The sequence below is a fragment of the Symphalangus syndactylus genome, chromosome 6, assembly GCF_028878055.3.
Source record: "Symphalangus syndactylus isolate Jambi chromosome 6, NHGRI_mSymSyn1-v2.1_pri, whole genome shotgun sequence".
In the NCBI taxonomy this organism is placed as follows: domain Eukaryota; kingdom Metazoa; phylum Chordata; class Mammalia; order Primates; family Hylobatidae; genus Symphalangus; species Symphalangus syndactylus.
This window is the reverse complement of record NC_072428.2, coordinates 52,407,977-52,428,522: the sequence shown is the minus strand read 5'-3', so window position 1 is coordinate 52,428,522 and position 20,546 is coordinate 52,407,977. Positions and strand designations below refer to the sequence as shown.

The window sequence follows — 20,546 nt, the reverse complement described above, 5'->3', positions numbered from 1 at the left end:
AAAAAAAAAAGAAGAAGAAATTTATTTATTTATTTATTTACTTATTGAGATAGGGTCTCACTCTGTCGCCCAGGCTGGAGTACAGTGGTGCAGTCTCAGCTGACTGCAACCTCCGCCTCCCAGGTTCAAGCGATTCTCCTGCCTGGGCCCCCCAAGTAGCTGGGATTACAGAAAGAAAGAAATTTTGACCCAGAGAGAGAAAGTAGTTTACCCAAGATCTCTCAACCAAAAAATATCTGACTTTAGGTTAGAACTCAGAATTTATACTTAATATCACTATTGTTGACTTTGATTAATCACTTTATATCTAAGCATCAGTTATAAACTTAGAATAAAAATCTTTGACTTTCTTATCCCACAGAATAACTATAAAGATAAATAAATGTCCTTGGAAACATCTTGGCCGGGCACGGTGGCTCACGCCTGTAATCCCAGCACTTTGGGAGGCCGAGGTGGGCAGATCACCTGAGGTCAGGAGTTCAAGACCAGCCTGACCAACATGGAGAAACCCCATCTCTACTAAAAATACAAAATTAGTCAGGCGTGGTGGTGCGTGCCTGTAATTCTAGCTACTCAGGAAGCTGAAGCAGGAGAATTGCTTGAACCTGGGAGGTGGAGGTTGCAGTGAGCCAAGATCGCACCATCGCACTCCAGCCTAGGCAACAAGAGCAAACTCCATCTCAAAACAAAATAAGAAAAAAATCTTATAAATGAAATAGTATATCATGGTGGTTAAAAGCTCTGCTTTTGGGCCAGGCACGGTGGCTCACGCCTGTAGTCCCAGGACTTTGGGAGGCCGAGGCGGGCGGATCACGAGGTCAGGAGATCGAGACCATCCTGGCTAACACGGTGAAACCCCGTCTCTACTAAAAATACAAAAAAAAACTAGTCGGGTGTGGTAGCGGGCGCCCGTAGTCCCAGCTATTCGGGAGGCTGAGGCAGGAGAATGGCATGAACCCGGGAGGCAGAGCTTGCGGTGAGCTGAGATTGCGCCACTGCACTCCAGCCTGGGCGACAGAACGAGACTCTGTCTCAAAAAAAAAAAACAGAGCCCTGCTTTTGGCTGGGCGCAGTGGCTCACGCCTATAATCCCAGCACTTTGGGAGGCTGCGGTGGGTGGATCACGAGGTCAGGAGTTCAAGAACAGCCTGGCCGCCGGGCGCGGTAGCTCATGCCTGTGATCCCAGCACTTTGGGAGGCCGAGGCGGGTGGATCACGAGGTCAGGAGATCAAGACCATCCTGGCCAACACGGTGAAACCCCGTCTCTACTAAAAATACAAAAAATTAGCCGGGCATGGTGGTGGTCGCCTGTAGTCCCAGCTACTCAGGAGGCTGAGGCAGGAGAATGGCGTGAACCCGGGAGGCGGAACTTGCAGTGAGCCGAGATAGCATCATTGCATTCCAGCCTAGGCTACAAAGCGAGACTCTGTCTCAAAAAAAAAAAAAAAACCTGGCCAAAATGGGGAAACCCTGTCTCTACTAAAAATACAAAAAAATTAGCTGGGCATGGTGGTGGGCACCTGTAATCCCAGCTACTCAGGAGGCTGAGGCAGAGAGTTGCTTAAATTCAGGAGGTGGAGGTTGCAGTGAGCTGAGATTGTGCCACTGCACTCCAGCCTGGGCGACAGAGCGAGACTCTGTCTCAAAAAAAAAGAGCTCTGCTTTCAGAAACCTGGGAATTCTGCTTTGCTTGGTTATTTAGCCTATGGCCTTCAGTAAGTTTCTGAACCTCTCAGCTTCAGTATTGATCTGTTAACTTGGAAGTAATAATAGTAACCACCTAAGAATTGTTATGAAGATTAAAGGAGGTCGTCTGGTAAATGGGATAGAGAAAAATGGTATCTGTAAACCACTTGGCACATGATAACAGTATTCCTATGGCCTCCCATCTAGTGTCTTTTCTGTCATGTTAGGATGACTGGGAAGGTTTGGGGTTTGGGGATTCCTCGTTCGTGGGCATCCTTTTTCCCTTGGGCTCAGTGAGATTCCTGATTTTCTCCTCCTCTCTTAGGATCCCAAGTATCCTGTAGAGAACTTGCTAAACCCAGATAGTCCAAGGAGACCTTGGCTCAGCTGCCCTCAGGACAAGAGTGGGCAATTGAAAGTAGAACTACAGCTGGAGAGGGCAGTGCCCATTGGCTACATTGATGTGGGTGAGTTCTCTGTGGCCTAGGAAACTTAAGGAAGAAACAGGAATGATAGTCCCCTCTAACTACTCCACTAACATGTCTCAGTTCATTCTGGCTGAGCAGCGTTTATGGAATAAGTTTTACCTGGGTGTCAAAGGGAAATGTGGCCCTTGCCCTTTGAGCAGATCTGTGTGGAGAACTCCAAGGGCTCTATTCACATAGAATACAATGTGAATGGCGCTCCTCAAATTATGCAACATAACTACCATGCTTTGATCTCAGTGGTCTGGGCAAAACCTTAGGACACTGTCGTAATTATAAATCCCAGCCAGGCACAATGGCTCATGCCTGTAATCCCAACACTTTGGGAGGCCAAGGTGGGAGGATCCCTTGAGCCCAGGAGTGTGAGATCAGTCTGGGCAATATGGCAAAATCCCATCTCTACCAAAAATACAAAAATTAGCCAGGTGTGGTGGTGCACACCTGTAGTCCCAGTTACATGAGAGGCTGAGGTGGGAGGATCACCTGAGCCCAGGAGGTCGAGGCTGCAGTGAGCTGTGATAACACCACTGCACTCCAGCCTGGGCAACAGTGAGACCCTGTCTCACAAAAAATAAAAATAAATCCCAACAAATAGAACCTGCATACACCTGTAAATATCCACGTCAGGAGGATGCTGGAGAGATGAACTATGCAAGGATAATCTAAGAAGGCTGAATAGGAGTTTATGGATTGATAAGATTGACCTTAGAATTCTCTGGAATCTAGAACTGTCCAGTCCACTGGTCTCAGTTTTGTCAGGACAGAGAGATGTCAGGCTCCCTAGCAAGGAATTAAGAGAGACAGAATTTAGCTCTCTCCACCAGGGCCAGAGGACAGAGAAGCAACAAGTCTCTTTAATCAGGGGAAAGTTTCTGGCTGGGAGGAACATGGTGAATGTGTGACACTGGTATTTAGTGGACTGGAGTCTCATTCCACTCCAGTTACTGGCTCCCTGTGGGACTCCACATATCGCTGAACCTTTCTGGCTTTCAGCTAGCTGTAAAGTAGAGGAGTGTCCTCCTTCCACCATATTCCTTTGTCTTCAGTCATCTCATCCCTCTTATCCTTCTCTCAACCTTTCATCCCCAGGTAACTGTGGCTGTGCATTCCTGCAAATTGATGTGGGCCGTTCTTCCTGGCCCCTGGACAGACCTTTCATAACCCTGCTCCCTGCTACCATGCTAATGTCTCTAACTGATTCAAAGCAGGGGAAGAACCGCTCTGGGGTCCGCATGTTTAAAGATGGTAAAGAGGGCAAAAGCAGAAAAGACGGGGGTGGTCTTTATGAGAAACAGAGATGCAGTACTAAAGAGGACTGTGAGTGCTATTTGGTGTAGACTGTGGGAGGGAGCCTATGCAGGGGTTTAATAATATCTGTTGGGGGCAAAGGGTGGTTAAGGAATGGTGTGCTTGTGTGTGAGATTTGTGTGGTGAGGATGCATGCTAGCTGGGGAGATGGAGATTTATGAACTATTTATATTTATACGTAACTTGTGGTTTGGTAGGGCCCAATATATAGAACACACACACTTATTGATTAATATATTTTTGTGGCCAGGCGTGGTGGCTCATGCCTGTAATCCTAGCACTTTAGGAGACCGGGGCAAGTGGATCATCTGAGGTCAGGAGTTCGAGACCAGCCTGGCCAACATGGTGAAATCCCAGCTCTACTAAAAATATAAAAATTAGCCGGCACGGTGGTGAGCGCCTTTAATCCCAGCTACTGGGGAGGCTGAGGGGGCAAAATTGCTTGAACCTGGGAAGCAGAGGTTGCAGTGAGCTGAGATCGCGCCATTGCATTCCAGCCTGGGTGACAAGAGTGAAACTCTGTCTCAAATAATAATAATAATAATAATATGTTTTTGTGGGTATAAGTGTGGATGTAGGATAGATGTTTATGTAAGTGATGGAAGGCTATATAGTGGTTATAGTTGTGTAGCATATAATGTTTACTGAATTTATACAAATCTCTGTTCACTAGGCACTACAGAAAAAACATAAGATCTGATTCCTAGCCTCTAGGGATGTACAGTCTCATAAGGATTTGTCTGTTTTTAAGTTGGAAGTATTTGTAATGTTGTAAAGGAAGAGTGACATTGGAGGGGCATATGATTTGGAGAAAGTGAGGTACTGACTGGACAGTGTTAGGAGCTAAAAATATAGAGGGTTTGTGATATCGGAATGTGATACTGTGAGCATGTAGAGCACGTGGTGGTGTGAGGGAGGTTGAGGTCTTATGATCCAGGAAGGGCCAATATATATCTCAGGTAATCCACTGGGCCCTTACTCTGCAGGTAACTTCTTCTTAAAATGAGATATTGATGAGGTCCCTGGAGAGGTATAGAATTCATGCTGAGAATAGTGTGGAACTGTGACAGAGGAGTGATGAGAAGGCAAGGGACTGAATATGAGAAGGCCCTGACTGGCCTGCTTGGCATTACCATACCCTGAGCACCCAAGCTGAAGGGGACATTTACTGAAGACCTCCTTCTTCTTTTGTTGGAGGTTACTCTCTATAGCTCTTTTCCTTAGTATTGACCTTTTCTTCCTCTTTCTGTCCCATTTATGCATTTCCATTCCCCCCTGATTTTGTTTCTCTTTTTTCCTTGAGTTGATTTCCTGCCTCCAGCCTCAGGAGAGTTATGGGATCGACTTCGCCTGACCTGCTCCCAACCCTTCACGCGTCATCAGTCCTTTGGTCTGGCCTTTCTACGGGTGCGTTCTTCTCTGGACTCCTTAGATGACTCTGTGGTGGGTCCCTCAGCCCTTGTGAGCTCTGTACTGAACAAGGTATGTATGATGGTGGAGTGAAGATTTAATGTTTTCCCTTCCTTTTCAGGTTTCTGGTTAAGAAACTGATGCTTGTTTGAGACATAGACACACACACACATACACACACACACACAAATACAAGTATCAGTGGGCTTGATACCCTTTCTTCCAGGTAGGAGTGAACTCCTCTCCTTCCCTCTTTCTCACACGTGGAATATGGAAGTGAGTGAGCCTTGGATACAGTATACACAAAGCTTTTGGACTATTTGCTCTTTAGCCATAAATTATTCTTGGATCCAAACTTAACTTCATACTTTATTTCTAAGTTATTGGGTGACTGTAGCTTTTATCGGACTTTTCCTTTGAGCACTGTAAGTCCCAAAGCTCCCATGTAGTTTCTCTGTCATTATTCCCTTACAAAGTTATATCTTTACATGTGTGCTCTGCAGTTTCATTTGTTCCCCTGCTTTTCTCCCTGTACAACACATATATACAGGCATACCTTAGAGATGTTCCAGGTTTGGTTCCAGATCATTACAATAAAGCAAGTCACACACATCTTTTGGTTTTTCAGTGTATATAAGCCAACAATTATCTGAACCTTCAGCGAGTCGTAATCTTTTTTTTTTTTTTTTTTTTTTTGAGACAGAGTATCTCACTGTTGCCCAGGCTGGAGTGCAGTAGGGCGATCTCGGCTCACTGCAAGCTCTGCCTCCCAGGTTCTCGCCATTCTCCTGCCTCAGCCTCCCGAATAGCTGGGAGTACAGGTGCCTGCCACCACGCCCAGCTAATTTTTTGTATTTTTAGTAGAGACGGGGTTTCACCGTGTTAGCCACGATGTTCTCGATCTCCTAACTTCGTGATCCGCCCGTCTCGGCCTCCCAAAGTGCTGGGATTACTGGCGTGAGCCACTGTGCCCGGCCAGCGAGTCGTGATCTTTTTGCTAGTGGAGAATCTTGCCTCAGTGTTGATAGCTGCGGACAGATCAGGGTGGTTATTGCTGAAGGTTGGGCTGGCTGTGGCAATTTTGTAAAATAAGACAATTAAATTTGCCACATCAATCTACTCTTCCTTTCATGAAAGAGTTCTCTGTAGCATGTGATGCTGTTTGATAGCATTTTAACCACCGTACAACTTCTTTCAAAATTTGAGTCAATTCTCCCAAACCCAGCCACTGCTTTATCAACTAAGTTTATGTCATAGTCTAAATCTTTCTTTATCATTTCAATAATGTTCGCAGCATCTCCACCAGGAGTAGATTTCATCTCAAGAAACCACTTTGCTCATCTATAAGAAGCAACTCCTCATCTGTTCAGGTTTTATCTTGAGATTGCAGTAATTCTGTCACATCCTCATGTTCCATTTCTATTTCTAGTTCTCTTACTATTTCTTTTCTTTTTTTTTTTTTTCTGAGACAAAGTCTCGCTCTGTCACCCAGGGCTGGAGTGCAATGGCATGATCTCGGCTCACTGCAACCTGTGCCTCCCGGGTTCAAGCAATTCTCTCACCTCAGCCTCCCGAGTAGCTGGAATTACAGACACGCAGCACCACGCCTGGCTAATTTTTTGTATTTTAGTAGAGATGGGGTTTCACCATATTGACCAGGCTGGTCTCAAACTCCTGGCCTCAAGTGATCCACCCACCTCAACCATCCAAAGTTCTGGGATTACAGGCATGATCCGCCACGCCCGGCCTAGTTCACATACTATTTCTGTCACACCTGCAGTTAATTTCCTCCACTGAAGTCTTGAAAGCCTACCAGGAGGGTTGGAATCAACTTCTTCCAAACTCATGTTAATGTTGATATTGTGACCTCCTCCCATGAATCACCAGTATTCTTAATGGCATCCAAGATGGTAAATTATTTCCAGAAGGTTTTCATTTACTTTCCTAGATCCATCAGAGGAATCGCTATCTATATGGCAGCTATAGCCTTACAGAATTTATTTCTTAAATAGCAATGCTTGAAAGTTGAATTACTCCTTCATCCGTGGGCTGCAAAATGGATGTTATGTTAATAGGCATGAAAACAACATTAAGCTCCTTGTACATCTCCATCAGAGCTCTTGGCTTAGGTGCATTACCAGTGAGCAGAAATGTTTTGAAAAGGAATCTTTCTTTCTGAGTATTAGGTTTCAACTGTGGGTTTAAAATATTCAGGAAACCACGCTGTAAACTGATGTGCTGTCATCTAGGCTTTGCTGTTCCATTTATAGAGCACAGGCAGAGTAGATTCAGCATAATTCTCAAGGGCCGTAGGATTTTTTAAATGGTAAATGAGCATTGGCTTCAACTTAAAGTCACCAGCTGCATTAGTCCTAAAGAGAGGGTTAGCTTGTCCTTTGAAGCCAGGCGTTGACTTCTCTTCTCTAGCTATGAAAGTCCTAGGTGGCATCTTCTTTCTTTTTTTTTTTTTTTTTTCCTTTTGAGATGGAGTCTTGCTCTGTCACCCAGGCTGGAGTGCAGTGGCGCGATCTTGGCTCACCACAACCTCCGCCTCCCAGGTTCAAGCAATTCTCCTGCCTCAGCCTCCTGAGTAGCTGGGACTATAGGCACACACTCACACACCCGGCTAATTTTTGTATTAGTAGTAGAGATGGGGTTTCAACATATTGGCCAGGCTGGTCTCGAACTCTTGACCTTGTGATCCGCCAGCCTCGGCCTTCCAAAGTGCTGGGATTACAGGCATGAGCCACCGCGCCTGCCCCGCATCTTCTTTCAATAGAAGGCAGTTTCATCTACGCTGAAAATCTGTTGTTAGTGTAGCCACCTTCATCAATGATCTTAGCTAGATCTTCTGCATAACCTGCTGTAGCTTCTCCATCAGCACTTGCTGCTTCTTGTACTTTAATGTTAAGGAGATGGATTTTTTTTCCTTAAACTTCATGAACCAACCTCTGCTAGCTTCAGACTTCTCTTCTGCTGCTTCTTCACCTCTCTCAGCCTTCATAGAATTGAAGAGGGTTAGGGCCGTGCTGTGGATTAGGCTTTGGATAAGTGTGTATCATGGCTGATTTGATCTATCCATACTGTTAAAACTTTCTCCATGTCACCAATAAGGCTGTTTTGCTTTCTTATCTTTCATGTGTTCACTTAGAATAGCACTTTTAATTTTCTTCCAGAATTTTTCAGCTGGATGAGGTGGCTTATGCCTGTAATCCTAGCAATTTGGGAGGCTGAGGCAGGCGGATTGCCTGAGCTCAGGAGTTCAAGATCAGTCTGAGCAATATGGTGAAACTCCGTCTCTACTAAAATACAAAAGATTAGTCGAGTTTGGCAGCGTGCACCTGTTGTCCCAGCTACTTTACTTTCTACTTTAGTAAGAAAGGCATGGCAAAGGCTAAGGTAGGCTGAAAGCTAGGCCTCCTGTGGCAAACAGTTAGCCAAGTGGTAAATGCAAAGAAAAAATTCTTTTTTTTTTTGAGACAGGGTCTCACTGTCACCCAGGCTGGACTACAGTAGTGCAATCTGTACTGAGGCTGAGGCAGGAGAATTGCTTGAACCCAGGAGGCAGAGGTTGCAGTGAGCCAAGATTGCGCCACTGCACTCCAGCTTGCGTGACAGAGCAAGACTCTGTCTCAAAAAAAAAAAAAAAAAAAAATTGGCCAGGCGTGGTGGCTCACGCCTGTAATCCCAGCACTTTGGGAGGCCGAGGCGGGTAGATCACGAGGTCAGGAGATCAAGACCATCCTGGCTGACATGGTGAAACCCCGTCTCTACTAAAAGTACAAAAAATTAGCAGGGCGTGGTGGCAAGCACCTGTAGTCACAGCTACTTGGGAGGCTGAGGCAGGAGAATGGTGTGAACCTGGGAGGCAGAGCTTGCAGTGAGCCGAGATCGTGCCACTGCACTCCAGCCTGGGCGACGTGCAAGACTCCGTCTCAAAAAAATTAAAAAATAAAAAATAATTATCTGGGCGTGGTGGCACGTGCCTGTAATCCCAGCTACTTGGGAGGCCAAGGTGGGAGGATCACTTGAGCCTGGGAGGTGGAAGTTGCAGTGAGCTGAGATTGCACCACTGTACTCCAGCCTGGGTGACAGTGAGACCCTGTCTCAAAAGAAAAGAACTTGGCTGGGCGCGGTGGCTCACGCTTGTAATCCCAGCACTTTGGGAGGCCAAGGCGGGCGAATCACGAGGTCAGGAGATCGAGACCATGGTGAAACCCCGTCTCTACTAAAAATATAAAAAATTGGGCCGGGCGCGGTGGCTCACGCTTGTAATCCCAGCACTTTGGGAGGCCGAGGCGGGCGGATCACGAGGTCAGGAGATCGAGACCCCGGTGAAACCCCGTCTCTACTAAAAATACAAAAAATTAGCCGGGCGTGGTGGCGGGCGCCTGTAGTCCCAGCTACTCAGAGAGGCTGAGGCAGGAGAATGGCTTGAACCCGGGAGGCGGAGCTTGCAGTGAGCCGAGATTGCGCCACTGCACTCCAGCCTGGGCGACAGAGCAAGACTCCGTCTCAAAAAAAAAAAAAAAAAAAAAATTAGCCGGGTGTGGTGGCGGGCACCTGTAGTCCCAGCTACTCGGAGAGGCTGAGGCAGGAGAATGGCGTGAACCCGGGAGGCGGAGCTTGCAGTGAGCCGAGATTGCACCACTGCACACTCCAGCCTGGGCGACAGAGCGAGACTCCGTCTCAAAAAAAAGAACTTTTTCTTTGCATTTACCACTTGGCTAACTGCTTGCCACAGGAGGCCTAGCTTTCAGCCTGCCTTAGCCTTTGCCATGCCTTTCTTACTAAAGTAGTCGTCTCATCCCTCTTATCCTTCTCTCTGTGGCTGTGCTTTCCTGCAGATTGATGTGGGCCATTCTTCCTGGCCCCGGACAGACCTTTCATCACCCTGCTCCCTGCAACCACAAAGTGAGAGACATGTCACTTTTCACTTCATTTGAATACTTAGAGGCTATTGTAGGGTTATTAAATGGTCTAATTTTGATGCTGTTGTATCTCAGGGAGTCAGGAAGCCTGAAGAGAGGGAGAGAGACAGAGGAATGACCAGTCAGTGGAGCACACATACAACGTTTATCAATTAAGTTTGCCGTCTTAGGTTAGGCACAGTGTCTCATACCTGTAAGGCTGAGATGGGAGAATCACTTGAGGTCTGGTGTCTAAAAAAAAGACCTTGTCTCTAAAAAAAAAAAAAAATTAAACAGGCATGGTGGCACACATCTGTAGTCCCAGCTACTTGGGACTGAGGCAGGAAGATCGCCTGAGCCCAGGAGTTTGAGGCTGCAGTGAGCTATGATTAGTGCAGCTGCATTCCTGCCTGGGTGACAGAGCGATACTGTCTCAAAAACAAAAAAAGTTTACTATCTTATGTGAGCACAATTGGTGGCACCCCCAAAACAGTTACAATAGTAACATTAAAGATCACTGATCACAGATCACCGTAACAGATGCAATAATAATGAGAAGGTTTGAAATGTGAGAATTACCAAAACGTGATGCAGCAACACGAAGTGAGCACATACTGTTGGCAAAATGGTGCTGATAGACTTGCAGCGTTGTCACACACCTTCCTTTTTTTAAGCACACAGTATCTATGAAGCACAATAAAATTAAGTACGCCTGTACGCCTAAGATAAGATATATGGATTTCTAGCCCGGAGGTTATATCAATTTACTTCGATTTGCTCAACCAGGCTTCTAGTTTTTTTCTTAACCCTATTCTGACTCCTCTCCTCTTGCTTTCTTGTTACACTTGTTTATCTTTCTAAGCCAGTACCCTCCATCATATTTCATTCATAAAAAAATGAGTGTTTTATCATATAAAGCTAGAGTCATGGAATTTTAGAGATCATCCAGCCCCCACCATCTCATTTTCCATCTCAGATAGGAAAACTTTTATATGTTCAAAGTCATACAGCGAATCAGAACAGCATAAGGACTAGGTCTCCTGTCACTACACTCTGCCTACACTACACACTCTGCCTCTTGTGCACACTATACATTTCTTAGAAGTTTCAAACCTTTCACAACCAAAAGAATCCCAGTTCACATGAGCGAACTTCACAAGAGTCACTCCTTTTGAGATTCCTGAGAAAAGAGAGGCAGCATTGGGAAGAGAAAATGAAGTTAGAACAGAAAGAACAAGAGTAGATCCTTTTGTCGTGCAGTTTTAGGAGAGATCCAGAGAGTTAAGACAAAGTCATGTTTGGTCTGAGACTATTCTTCCATTGTGGAAAGGGCTAAAAAATGTAAAAGGACCGATGGTGGCAGTTCAGTGTGCCCTACCAGGTTCCACTGTTGCAGTGCTAGGAGCTGACATGACTGGAGCTCGATCTCTGTGATCCTGCCTAGTCAATAAAATGAAGCTCCGTGAGATTAGGAACCTGTCTGTCTTGTTCTGTAATGCATTCCTGGCACCTAGAACATTGCCAAGAGCAAAGTAGCCTTTTAGTGTAAATGTTCATTATATAAGTGACCTTTTAAAGGGGAGTTGTAGATAGAATCACCATAAAACTTATCATCCAAAACAGGACACTTTAAGGGCAAAGGAGAGCGCTATTAATAATTACACTAAGGCCACGCACAGTGGCTCATGCCTTTAATTCTAGCACTTGTGGAGACCAAAGTGGGAGGATCATTTGAGTCCAGAAATTCAGGACCAGCCTAGGCAACATAGCGAGATGCTGTCTCCACAAAAAATTTATTATTATTATTATTATTTTTTTTTTGAGATGGTGTCTCACTCTGTCACCCAGGCTGGAGTGCAGTGGTGCGATCTCGGCTCACTGCAAGCTCCTCTTTCCGGGTTCACGCCATTCTCCTGCATCAGCCTGCCCAGCAGCTGGGACTACAGGTGCACGCCACCACGCCCGGCTAATTTTTTGTATTTTTAGTAGAGACAGGGTTTCACCATGTTAGCCAGGATGGTCTCCATCTCCTGACCTTGTGATCTTCCCACCTCGGCCTCCCAAAGTGCTGGGATTACAGGCGTGAGCCACTGTGCCCAGCCAAAAAATTTATTATTTATTATTTATTTATTTATGAGACAAGGGCTTGCTCTGTCATCCAGGTTGGAGTGCAGTGGCGTGATCACTCACAACAGCCTCTACCTCCTGGGTTCAAACGATCCTCCCGTGTCAACCTTCCAGTAGCTGGAGCTACAAGTGCATACTACCAGACCCAAATAATTTTTTCTTTTTTTTTTTTAGACAAAGTCTTGCTCTGTCACCCAGGCTAGAGCACAGGGGGCACGATCTCGGCTCACTGCAACCTCCCACCTCTGATTTTTATAGAGACCAAGGTCTCACTATGTTGCCCAGGCTGGTCTCAAACTCCTGGGCTCAAGCAGTCCTCTTGTCTCAGCCTCCCAATGTGCTGGGATTACAGGCGTGTACCACCACACCCAGCCTCTACAAAAAATTTAAAAATTAGGTACAGTAACTCATGCCTGTAATCCCAACACTTTGGGAGGCCAAGGCGATTGGATCGCTTGAGCCCAGGAGTTTGAGACCAGACTGGGCAACATGGCAAAACCCCATCTCTACAAAAATAACAAATTAGGCACGGTGGTATACACCCGTAGTCCCAGCTACTCAGGAGGCTGAGGTGGTAGGATCACTTGAGCCTGGGAGTTCAAGGCTTCAGTGAGCTGTGATTGTGCCATTGCACTCCAGCCTAGGCAACAGAGCTAGACCCTGTCTGAAGAAAAAAAAAAAAAATTATCCAGGCATGGTGGCCTGTGCCTGTCGTCCTAGATACTCAGGAGGCTGAGGTAGGAGGATCACTTGAGCCCAGGAGATCGAGGTTGCAGTGAGCCGTGATCATACCACTATACTCCAGCCTGAGTGACAGAGTGAGGCCCTATCTCAAAAAATAATAATTATTATTATTATTGTACCGAGACAACAGATAGGACTGTTCCAGGCAAACCAGTACCTATGTTCACCCCAGTTTTAGGATAAATAAAATTTTCTCAGAGTTCTTTTCCACTTTGGCCATCTAAATTACTCTGCACTTCTAGGACCATGGTGGGATGGAGGTCAAAGGGAGACAGCAACTGCAGAGTCTTGTCAGAAGGTATTGAACATCAACAGCAGGGTGAAACATACATGCAGGTAATTCGTGAAACTGTAGTGAAGGAATGTCCTGAAACATTTCAGCAAGAGACAAATGGTACATGTAAGCTGGGATTACAGATGGATGGCACTCAGTTTTATAATTTAGGATGCCTAAAACGTCATAGACTTTTTTTCTAATGAGTCATTCTAATTGGTATGTTATAGTGAAAGCAAAACATAGGGCTTTTAACTCTGTGAAATGGGGTTATTATGATCACCAGTTTTCTAGTAAGAAAAGCACAGAGAAATTTAGTGGAGTGACCCAGGTCACACTGTCAAATAAGTCTTGGAGTGGATTTGAACCCAGGCCACTTGATTCCAACTAACCTTTGCTTAGAAGCTAATAATGAATCATTTCCTAATAATTAATTTCCTGATAATCTCACTTAGAGTTAAGGTTAAAATAAACTATCTCTACACACCTATCTAGTTACCCTTTCTAGTAGCATTCACTGTAACATTCATGAGACAAGGTAAAGAAAAATGAAAACCTGGAAAATTAAAGAAAAGATTTCAGGATTATTGCTAGGTCCAAGAAAAGATTGTAATGGTAATTAGAAAATATTAAAGAGTTAATGAGAATAAAAATACTACTCAAGCTTGTAGAATGAAGCCAAAGTCATACTTTACAAGAAAGACATTTACCTTTAAAATAACCTGTGATAGAAGAATCAGAGTTGAAAATTAAAGACAAAAATTTTTTAAGGTAAGGGGAAAAAGGAAATTTCAATAAATAAAAAAGGAAAAAGGAATTAGGGGGCCGGGTACAGTAGCTCACGCCTGTAATCCCAGCACTTTGGGAGGCCGAGGCAGGCAGATGACTTGGGACCGGGAGTTCAAGACCAGCCTGGCCAACATGGCAAAACCCTGTCTCTACTAAAAATACAAAAATTAGCTGGCTGTGGTGGTGCACGCCTGTAATCCTAGCTACTCAGGAGGCTGAGGCATGAGAATCACTTGAACCTGAGAGGCAGAGGTTGTAGTGAGCTGAGATCATGCCACTGCACACTGCACTCCATCCTAGATGGCAGAGTGTGACTGTGTCTCAAAAAAAAAAAAAAAAAGAGGGGCCAGGTGCAATGGCACATGCCTGTAATCTCAGTGGTTTGGGAGGCCAAGGAGGGATGATCACTTGAGCCCAAGAGTTTGAGACCAGCCTGTGCAACATAGTGAGACCTTGTCTCTACAAAAAATTGTTTTTAATTAGCTGGACATGGTGGTGTGAGCCTGTGGTCCCAGCTGCTCGAGAGGCTGAGGTGAGAGGATTGCTTGAGCCCCAGAGTTCAAGGCTACAGTGAGCCATGATCCTGCTACTGCATCCCAGCCTGGGTAGAGCAAGACGCCATTTTTTTTTCTTCTTTTTATTTGAGACAGGGTCTCACTCTGTCACCTGGCTGGAGTGCAGTGGTGCAGTCACAGCTCACTGCAGCCTTGGCTTCTGAAGCCCAAGCAGTCCTCCCACCTCAGCACCTCAGCCTCCCAAGTAGCTAGGACCACACACATGCACTACCACGCCTGGCTAATTTTTTTGTTTTTGTATAGACAGGGTCTCACTATGTTGCTCAGGCTGGTCTCAAACTCCTGGGCTCTAGCAGTCCTCCCACCTTGGCCTCCTAAAGTGCTGAGATTACAGCCACAAATCGCTGTACCCAGGGTGAGACCCCCATCTCTTTTTTAAAAAGTAGGGGTATAATCACATATAAATTGAATTTTGACAAAGAAGTCAGCGTATGATGATATAAATAAAATCTCTATGCAGAAATTATCTTGGGAGATTATTGCACATAGACATTTCTGGAGCAAGGAGGTTATAAAATGCCTGTGATAGTTAGATATGGTGGCTAATGCTCTCTCTATGCCCGATATCTATATGCATGTATACACACACACCTCTTTGTAGATGGCTAGAAACTGTGGCTAAAACTGGTAGGTTTTTAGTTGCAAGTTAACAAAATTGTTCACAAAATAAATCATGCTAAAAACTTAACAATATTATTCGATAATATTTAGAAGGAAATAATGAAATAATTGTCTCCAAAAAGTTCAGGCATTTAAGAGTAGTTCAATAGTTTGAGTAGGCCCTGGCACTAGGTAGCAGTGTCCCCTGGTGGTGAATCTTGGTATTTCATATCTCTCCATTTTTTTTCTTCAGGGTTCTTCTGATGCTGAGGAGTCTGGTCCTAGCCCCTGGCTAGCTAATCCTTCCATCCGGAGGACATTCTTCCCACATCCCCATACGTATGTACCTGACAGAGTGGAAGTCTCCCAGCCACCTCTGAGATCTTTCTCCTGGAAAAGAAATGCTATCAAGTCACTGACAAGCACACAAGACCAGCCTGGGTTCACCAAATTAATCACATACTCTAGGCCTAACCCTATCTGTATATTAAACTAGCTTTCTTGTTTAGATGCCATTGACTTCAGTGAGCAGAATAAGATCTATATTTCAAGTGGAACCAAGTACTGTCTGTTTCCCTGCAGTGACACCAAGGAAATTTCAGACCTCAGGAATATCCTAACACAGCTGCAGCCAGGGACTCTGGGGCGTTCAGCCCACATGGTGCTTTCTGCTGCCTGCAGGGTGCCTCCAGTCAGTGTGGCAAGCCCAAAGAACAACCATGCAGAACCAGGTTCCAGTCATCCAGACAGGGCAGGTGAGTCCACATGACCTGTTCCTTCCTGTCCCTAGCAATGCCCTTCCTCCCTGAATCTACCATTGCTCTAAAGGGATGGCTCACAAGTGGGACTTCATGTGGTAGAAAAGATAATTGTTGGTGTCTTGTTACCAGAAGACAAATCAAATATTGTACAGTAATTGAAAAAGCACTGGCCTAGGAATCAGGAATCCTTATCTCTTTGGGCCTCAGCTGTCAACCACATAAGGAAAGACGTAGTTTATTATTTTAAGAAAAAGACTAGAAGGGCACCTACTATAGGCTAGGCCCTAGAGCTATGAAAGCACTTTAAAATATATTAAATGCTGTACAAAGTGTTTCATAAATTCAGAATAACCAGACAAATGGAGGTTGATAGTTTTTATTATCACTCATTTGATGGATATTTATTAAACATCGTTTCTGCCAGGCTCTGTGCTAGGAATACCACAGTAAATAAAATAGCAATGCTCCTTCCCTAGTGGAGAAACACATGTCAGTGTCACACAAATAAATTTAAATCTTCAAACTGTGATGAGTACTGTCAAGGAAAAGCATAATTGGATGACGATTTAGATTAGAGAATCCAGGGGAAGTGCCTCATAGGAATTAGCATTTCATCTAAGACTTGAAGAGTGAGAAAGGCACACTCTGCCTCCAGGCAAAGAGGGTAGAAAGAATATTCTTAGAAGAAGGAACATCATATGTGAAGACTGTTTTGTTAAAGAACTATATTTAATGAGCATTTCTAATACAGAGCCCAGAGCAGAGGAGCAAAACTTGGAGAATGATGTGGGCAGGATGAAAAGAAGAAAAGTGCAGCACCAAAGGTAAGTAGATCAATATGAAAGACCCAAATCACCTCCCCAAACCTTATTGCCCTTTTGCAGCTGTCCTTCCCCCCAGTCTTGTTTTATTAAGGTCAGAGAGTATCCTTGTGTCTGGGTTTAACCTGTGGGTCTAGACCTAAGGGCAGTGAAGAAAAGATATCCTTGTCCACATGTTGTCAGGTTTGGAACTAGGCAAACAGGCAGTCCTGTAGTGAACCAGAATCTGAAGATGAGTATGCTGTATTTCATGGGCTTCATCAAAATCTAAATCTTTGCCCGGGCGTGGTGGCTCAGCCTGTAATCCCAGTATTTTGGGAGGCCGAGGTGGGCGGATCACCTGAGGTCAGGAGTTCGCCAACACGGCGAAACCTCATCTCTACTAAAAATACAAAAATTAGTCGAGTGTGGTGGCACGTGCCTGTAATCCCAGCTACTCCAGGGAGGCTGAGGCAGGAGAATCACTTGAACCCAGGAGGCGGAGGTTGCAGTGAGCCGAGATCACGCCATTGCACTCCAGCCTGGGCAACAAGAGTGAAACTCTGTCTCAAAAAAAAAAAAAAATCTGAATCTTTTCTGCTTCAAAGGACACTGTCAAGAAAGTAAAAGACGGCCGGGCGCGGTGGCTCACGCTTGTAATCCCAGCACTTTGGGAGGCCAAGGCGGGCGGATCATGAGGTCAGGAGATCGAGACCACGGTGAAACCCCGTCTCTACTAAAAATACAAAAAATTAGCCGGGCGTGGTGGCGGGCGCCTGTAGTCCCAGCTACTCGGAGAGGCTGAGGCAGGAGAATGGCGTGAACCCGGGAGGCGGAGGTTGCAGTGAGCCGAGATCGCGCCACTGCACTCCAGCCTGGGTGACAGAGCGAGACTCCGTCTCAAAAAAAAAAAAAAAAAAAAAAAAAGAAAGTAAAAGACAACCCATAGAATATGGAAGAAAGTATTTCCATATCATATATTCAATAAGGCTCTTTTATCTAAAATATATAAAGAACCTTTACAAGTCAACAATAGAAAGATATCCTAATTTTTAGAATGGACAAAGAATCTGAATAGAATTTTCTCCAAAGAAGATATATAAATGGCTATTAAGCACATAGAAGATGCTCAACATCATTAGCCATCAGAGAAATGCCAATCAAACCCACAATGATTATTTCACACCTACTAGGATGGCTGTAATAAAAAAGATGGACAGTAACAAGTGTTGGCAAAGATATGGAGAAATTGGAACTCTCATACATATTGCCAGTGGGAATGTAAAATAGTGCAACTGATTGGAAAACAGTTTGGCAGTTTCTCAAAATGTTTATATAGAGTTACCATATGACCTAGCAGTTCAGCTCCTAGGTATATACGTCCAAAGAATTGATAACAGGTGTTCACACAAAAACTCACAGGCAAATGTTCAGAGCAGCATTATTCATAATAGCCAAAAAATTGAAACAACCCAAATGTCTATCAGCTGATAAATAAAATGTGTTATAGCTATACTGTGGAATATTACTCAGCCATAAAAAAGGAATATAGTACTAATACCTGCTCCAACATGGATGAACCTTGAAACCATACTAAGTGTAAGAAGTCAGTCACAAAAGACCATATATTGTATGATTTCATGTCCAGAATAGGCAATTCCAAACCACTAAAGTAGATTAGCAGTTGCCAGAGTCTGGTTTGGGGTTTCTTTTCTTTTTCTTTCTTTTTTTTTTTTTTTGGTTTTTTTTTTGTTGTTGTTGTTTTTTGTTTTTTTGAGACAGTGTCACACTCTGTTGCCCAGGCTGGAGTGCAGTGGCACAATCTCGGCTCACTGCAACCTCCATCTCCTGCTTCAAGCCATTCTCCTGCCTCAGCCACCCAAGTAGCTGGGACTACAGGCATATGCCACCACACCCAGGTAATTTTTGTTTTCAGTAGAGATGGGGTTTTGCCATGTTGGCCAGGGTGGTCTTGAACTCCTGACCTCAGGTGATCCACCTGCCTTGGCCTCCCAAAATTCTGGGATTACAGGTGTGAGGCACTGCGCCCAGCCTGGGTTTGGGGTTTCTTTTGGGGGTAATGAAAATGTTCTGGAATTACATGGTTGTGATTACACAACTCTTGTCAATACAGGGTTTCGAATTGAATTTATATATATATAAACAATTGAAACAATTGAATATATATATATATATATATATATATATATATATATTTTTTTTTTTTTTTTTGTGAGACAGAGTTGTGCCTTCTCACCCATTCTGGAGTGCAGTGGCATGATCTCGGCTCACTGCAACCTCAGCCTCCCAGGTTCAAGCTGTTCTCCTGCCGCAGCCTCCCAAGCTGGGTCTACAGGTGCACATCACCACACCCAGCTAATTTTTGGTTTTTGTTTGTTTGTTTGTTTTTTGAGATGGAGTTTTGCTCTTGTTGCCCAAACTGGAATGCAATGGCATAATCTCAGCTCACCACAACCTCTGCCTCCTGGGTTCAAGCGATTCTCCTGCCTCAGCCTCTTGAGTAGCTGGGATTACAGGTGCCCACCACCACGCTCAGCTAATTTTTGTATTTTTATTAGAGACGGGGTTTCTCCATGTTGGTCAGGCTAGTCTTGAACTCCCGACCTCAGGTGATCCGCCCGCCTTGGCCTCCCAAAGTGCTGGGATTACAGGCGTAAGCCACTGCGTCTGGCCTAAGTTTTGTGTTTTTAGTAGAGACAGGCGAATGTTGGCCAGGCTGGTCTCAAACTCCTGACCTCAGGTGATCTGCCTGCCTCGGCCTCCCAGAGTGCTGGGACTACAGGCGTGAGCCATCATGCCTGGCCTTGAATTTATATTTTTAAAGAGTGAGTTTTGGCCAGGCGCGGTGGCTCACGCTTGTAATCCCAGCACTTTGGGAGGCCGAGGCGGGCGGATCACGAGGTCAGGAGATCGAGACCACGGTGAAACCCCGTCTCCACTAAAAATACAAAAAAATTAGCCGGGCGTGGTGGCGGGCGCCTGTAGTCCCAGCTACTCGGAGAGGCTGAGGCAGGAGAATGGCGTGAACCCAGGAGGCGGAGCTTGCAGTGAGCCGAGATGGTGCCACTGCACTCCAGCCTGGGGGACAGAGCGAGACTCCGTCTCAAAAAAAAAAAAGTGAGTTTTATGGTATGTGTACTATATTTCAATCAAAAAATAATAACCCAAGGGCAGTAATAGAATCTCTGTTCTCAGATGTTCAAAGGTTAAATGTCTTCCCTCAAGTCTGGTATATCAGGTGGGAAAACCAGGACCCCAACCCAGGGTTTCTAGGTCTGCATTAACTCTTCTACATTATTTTTGCTCTGATTCCAGGCTCCTTCAGCCCTTATGGCCTCATACTAATAGCTGGTCTTTAACTGTTCTTTCTCACAGGACTTTATCCAACTCTAATTCTTGGCCAAACAGGAGGGAGATAGCAAGAGCACGGCAAAAAAAACAGCACCGACCCCAGGCCCAAAGCAGTGGTGGCCAGGATAGTGGACAGTGCCCGATTTGTGCAGGTAAGATGCTTGGGCACAGGGAGTTGTTGTATGACAACTAGGCATTCCTTGAGGGAGGAATAGGAGATCTGGGGGTACTGCCAAGAAACATTTGAATTTGGAGTGCTGGCTTCCGTCATCTCTGCAGCTCTCAGGTGTGGAACTGTATTTTTAGTCAAGTGTAATTCAAGACAAGTGTGTACTGAGCACAGTGTGCCAGCTAAGCTGAGGAAGGGACATGGGCCCTGCCCTCAGGAGAAGAATGAAACCAAATAATGTAAAACACGATCAGAGAGGGCCTAGAATTTCCTTCGTAACTTTTTCCTACATGTCCAAATGTGGTTCCTCTTTCAGTCTCTGTTCAAGTGGTTCTTCTTTGCCAAGTATTCTCTTATCTGCCCAGATCATTTCTCCCAACTGAGCTTCTGCAGGATTCTCTGATTCCCTTGGACTTAGCACTTCTCACTGTCTGCTGTGTATCAATGTTATTTGTCTTCATAGCTTATCCAGACTTCTTGGGGTGGCCTTCTGCCTGGGAGCAGGCCGTTTTGTTTACCTCCTTCTCTCCCCCAC

The 20,546-nt window shown here is 45.0% G+C and overlaps 1 protein-coding gene across 8 annotated transcripts in view; it reads left to right on the top strand.

Annotated features, from left to right (window-relative positions):
* The window catches only part of XNDC1N (XRCC1 N-terminal domain containing 1, N-terminal like), a 29,851-nt gene that overhangs the window by 7,327 nt on the left and 1,978 nt on the right, over positions 1-20,546 (top strand). For 6 of the 8 annotated variants that reach the window (XM_063641266.1, XM_055282781.2, XM_063641268.1 and 3 more), the window contains 7 exons: positions 2,013-2,154; positions 3,262-3,417; positions 4,784-4,962; positions 15,163-15,248; positions 15,492-15,664; positions 16,422-16,494; positions 19,867-19,994. In XM_063641266.1, coding sequence (XP_063497336.1) covers positions 2,013-2,154; positions 3,262-3,417; positions 4,784-4,962; positions 15,163-15,248; positions 15,492-15,664; positions 16,422-16,494; positions 19,867-19,994 — 937 coding nt within the window. Of the gene's footprint in view, positions 1-2,012; positions 2,155-3,261; positions 3,418-4,783; positions 4,963-15,162; positions 15,249-15,491; positions 15,665-16,421; positions 16,495-18,272; positions 18,390-19,866; positions 19,997-20,546 lie in introns of those variants that run through there. The other 2 variants (XM_063641271.1, XM_063641270.1) reach the window with 2 other exon arrangements.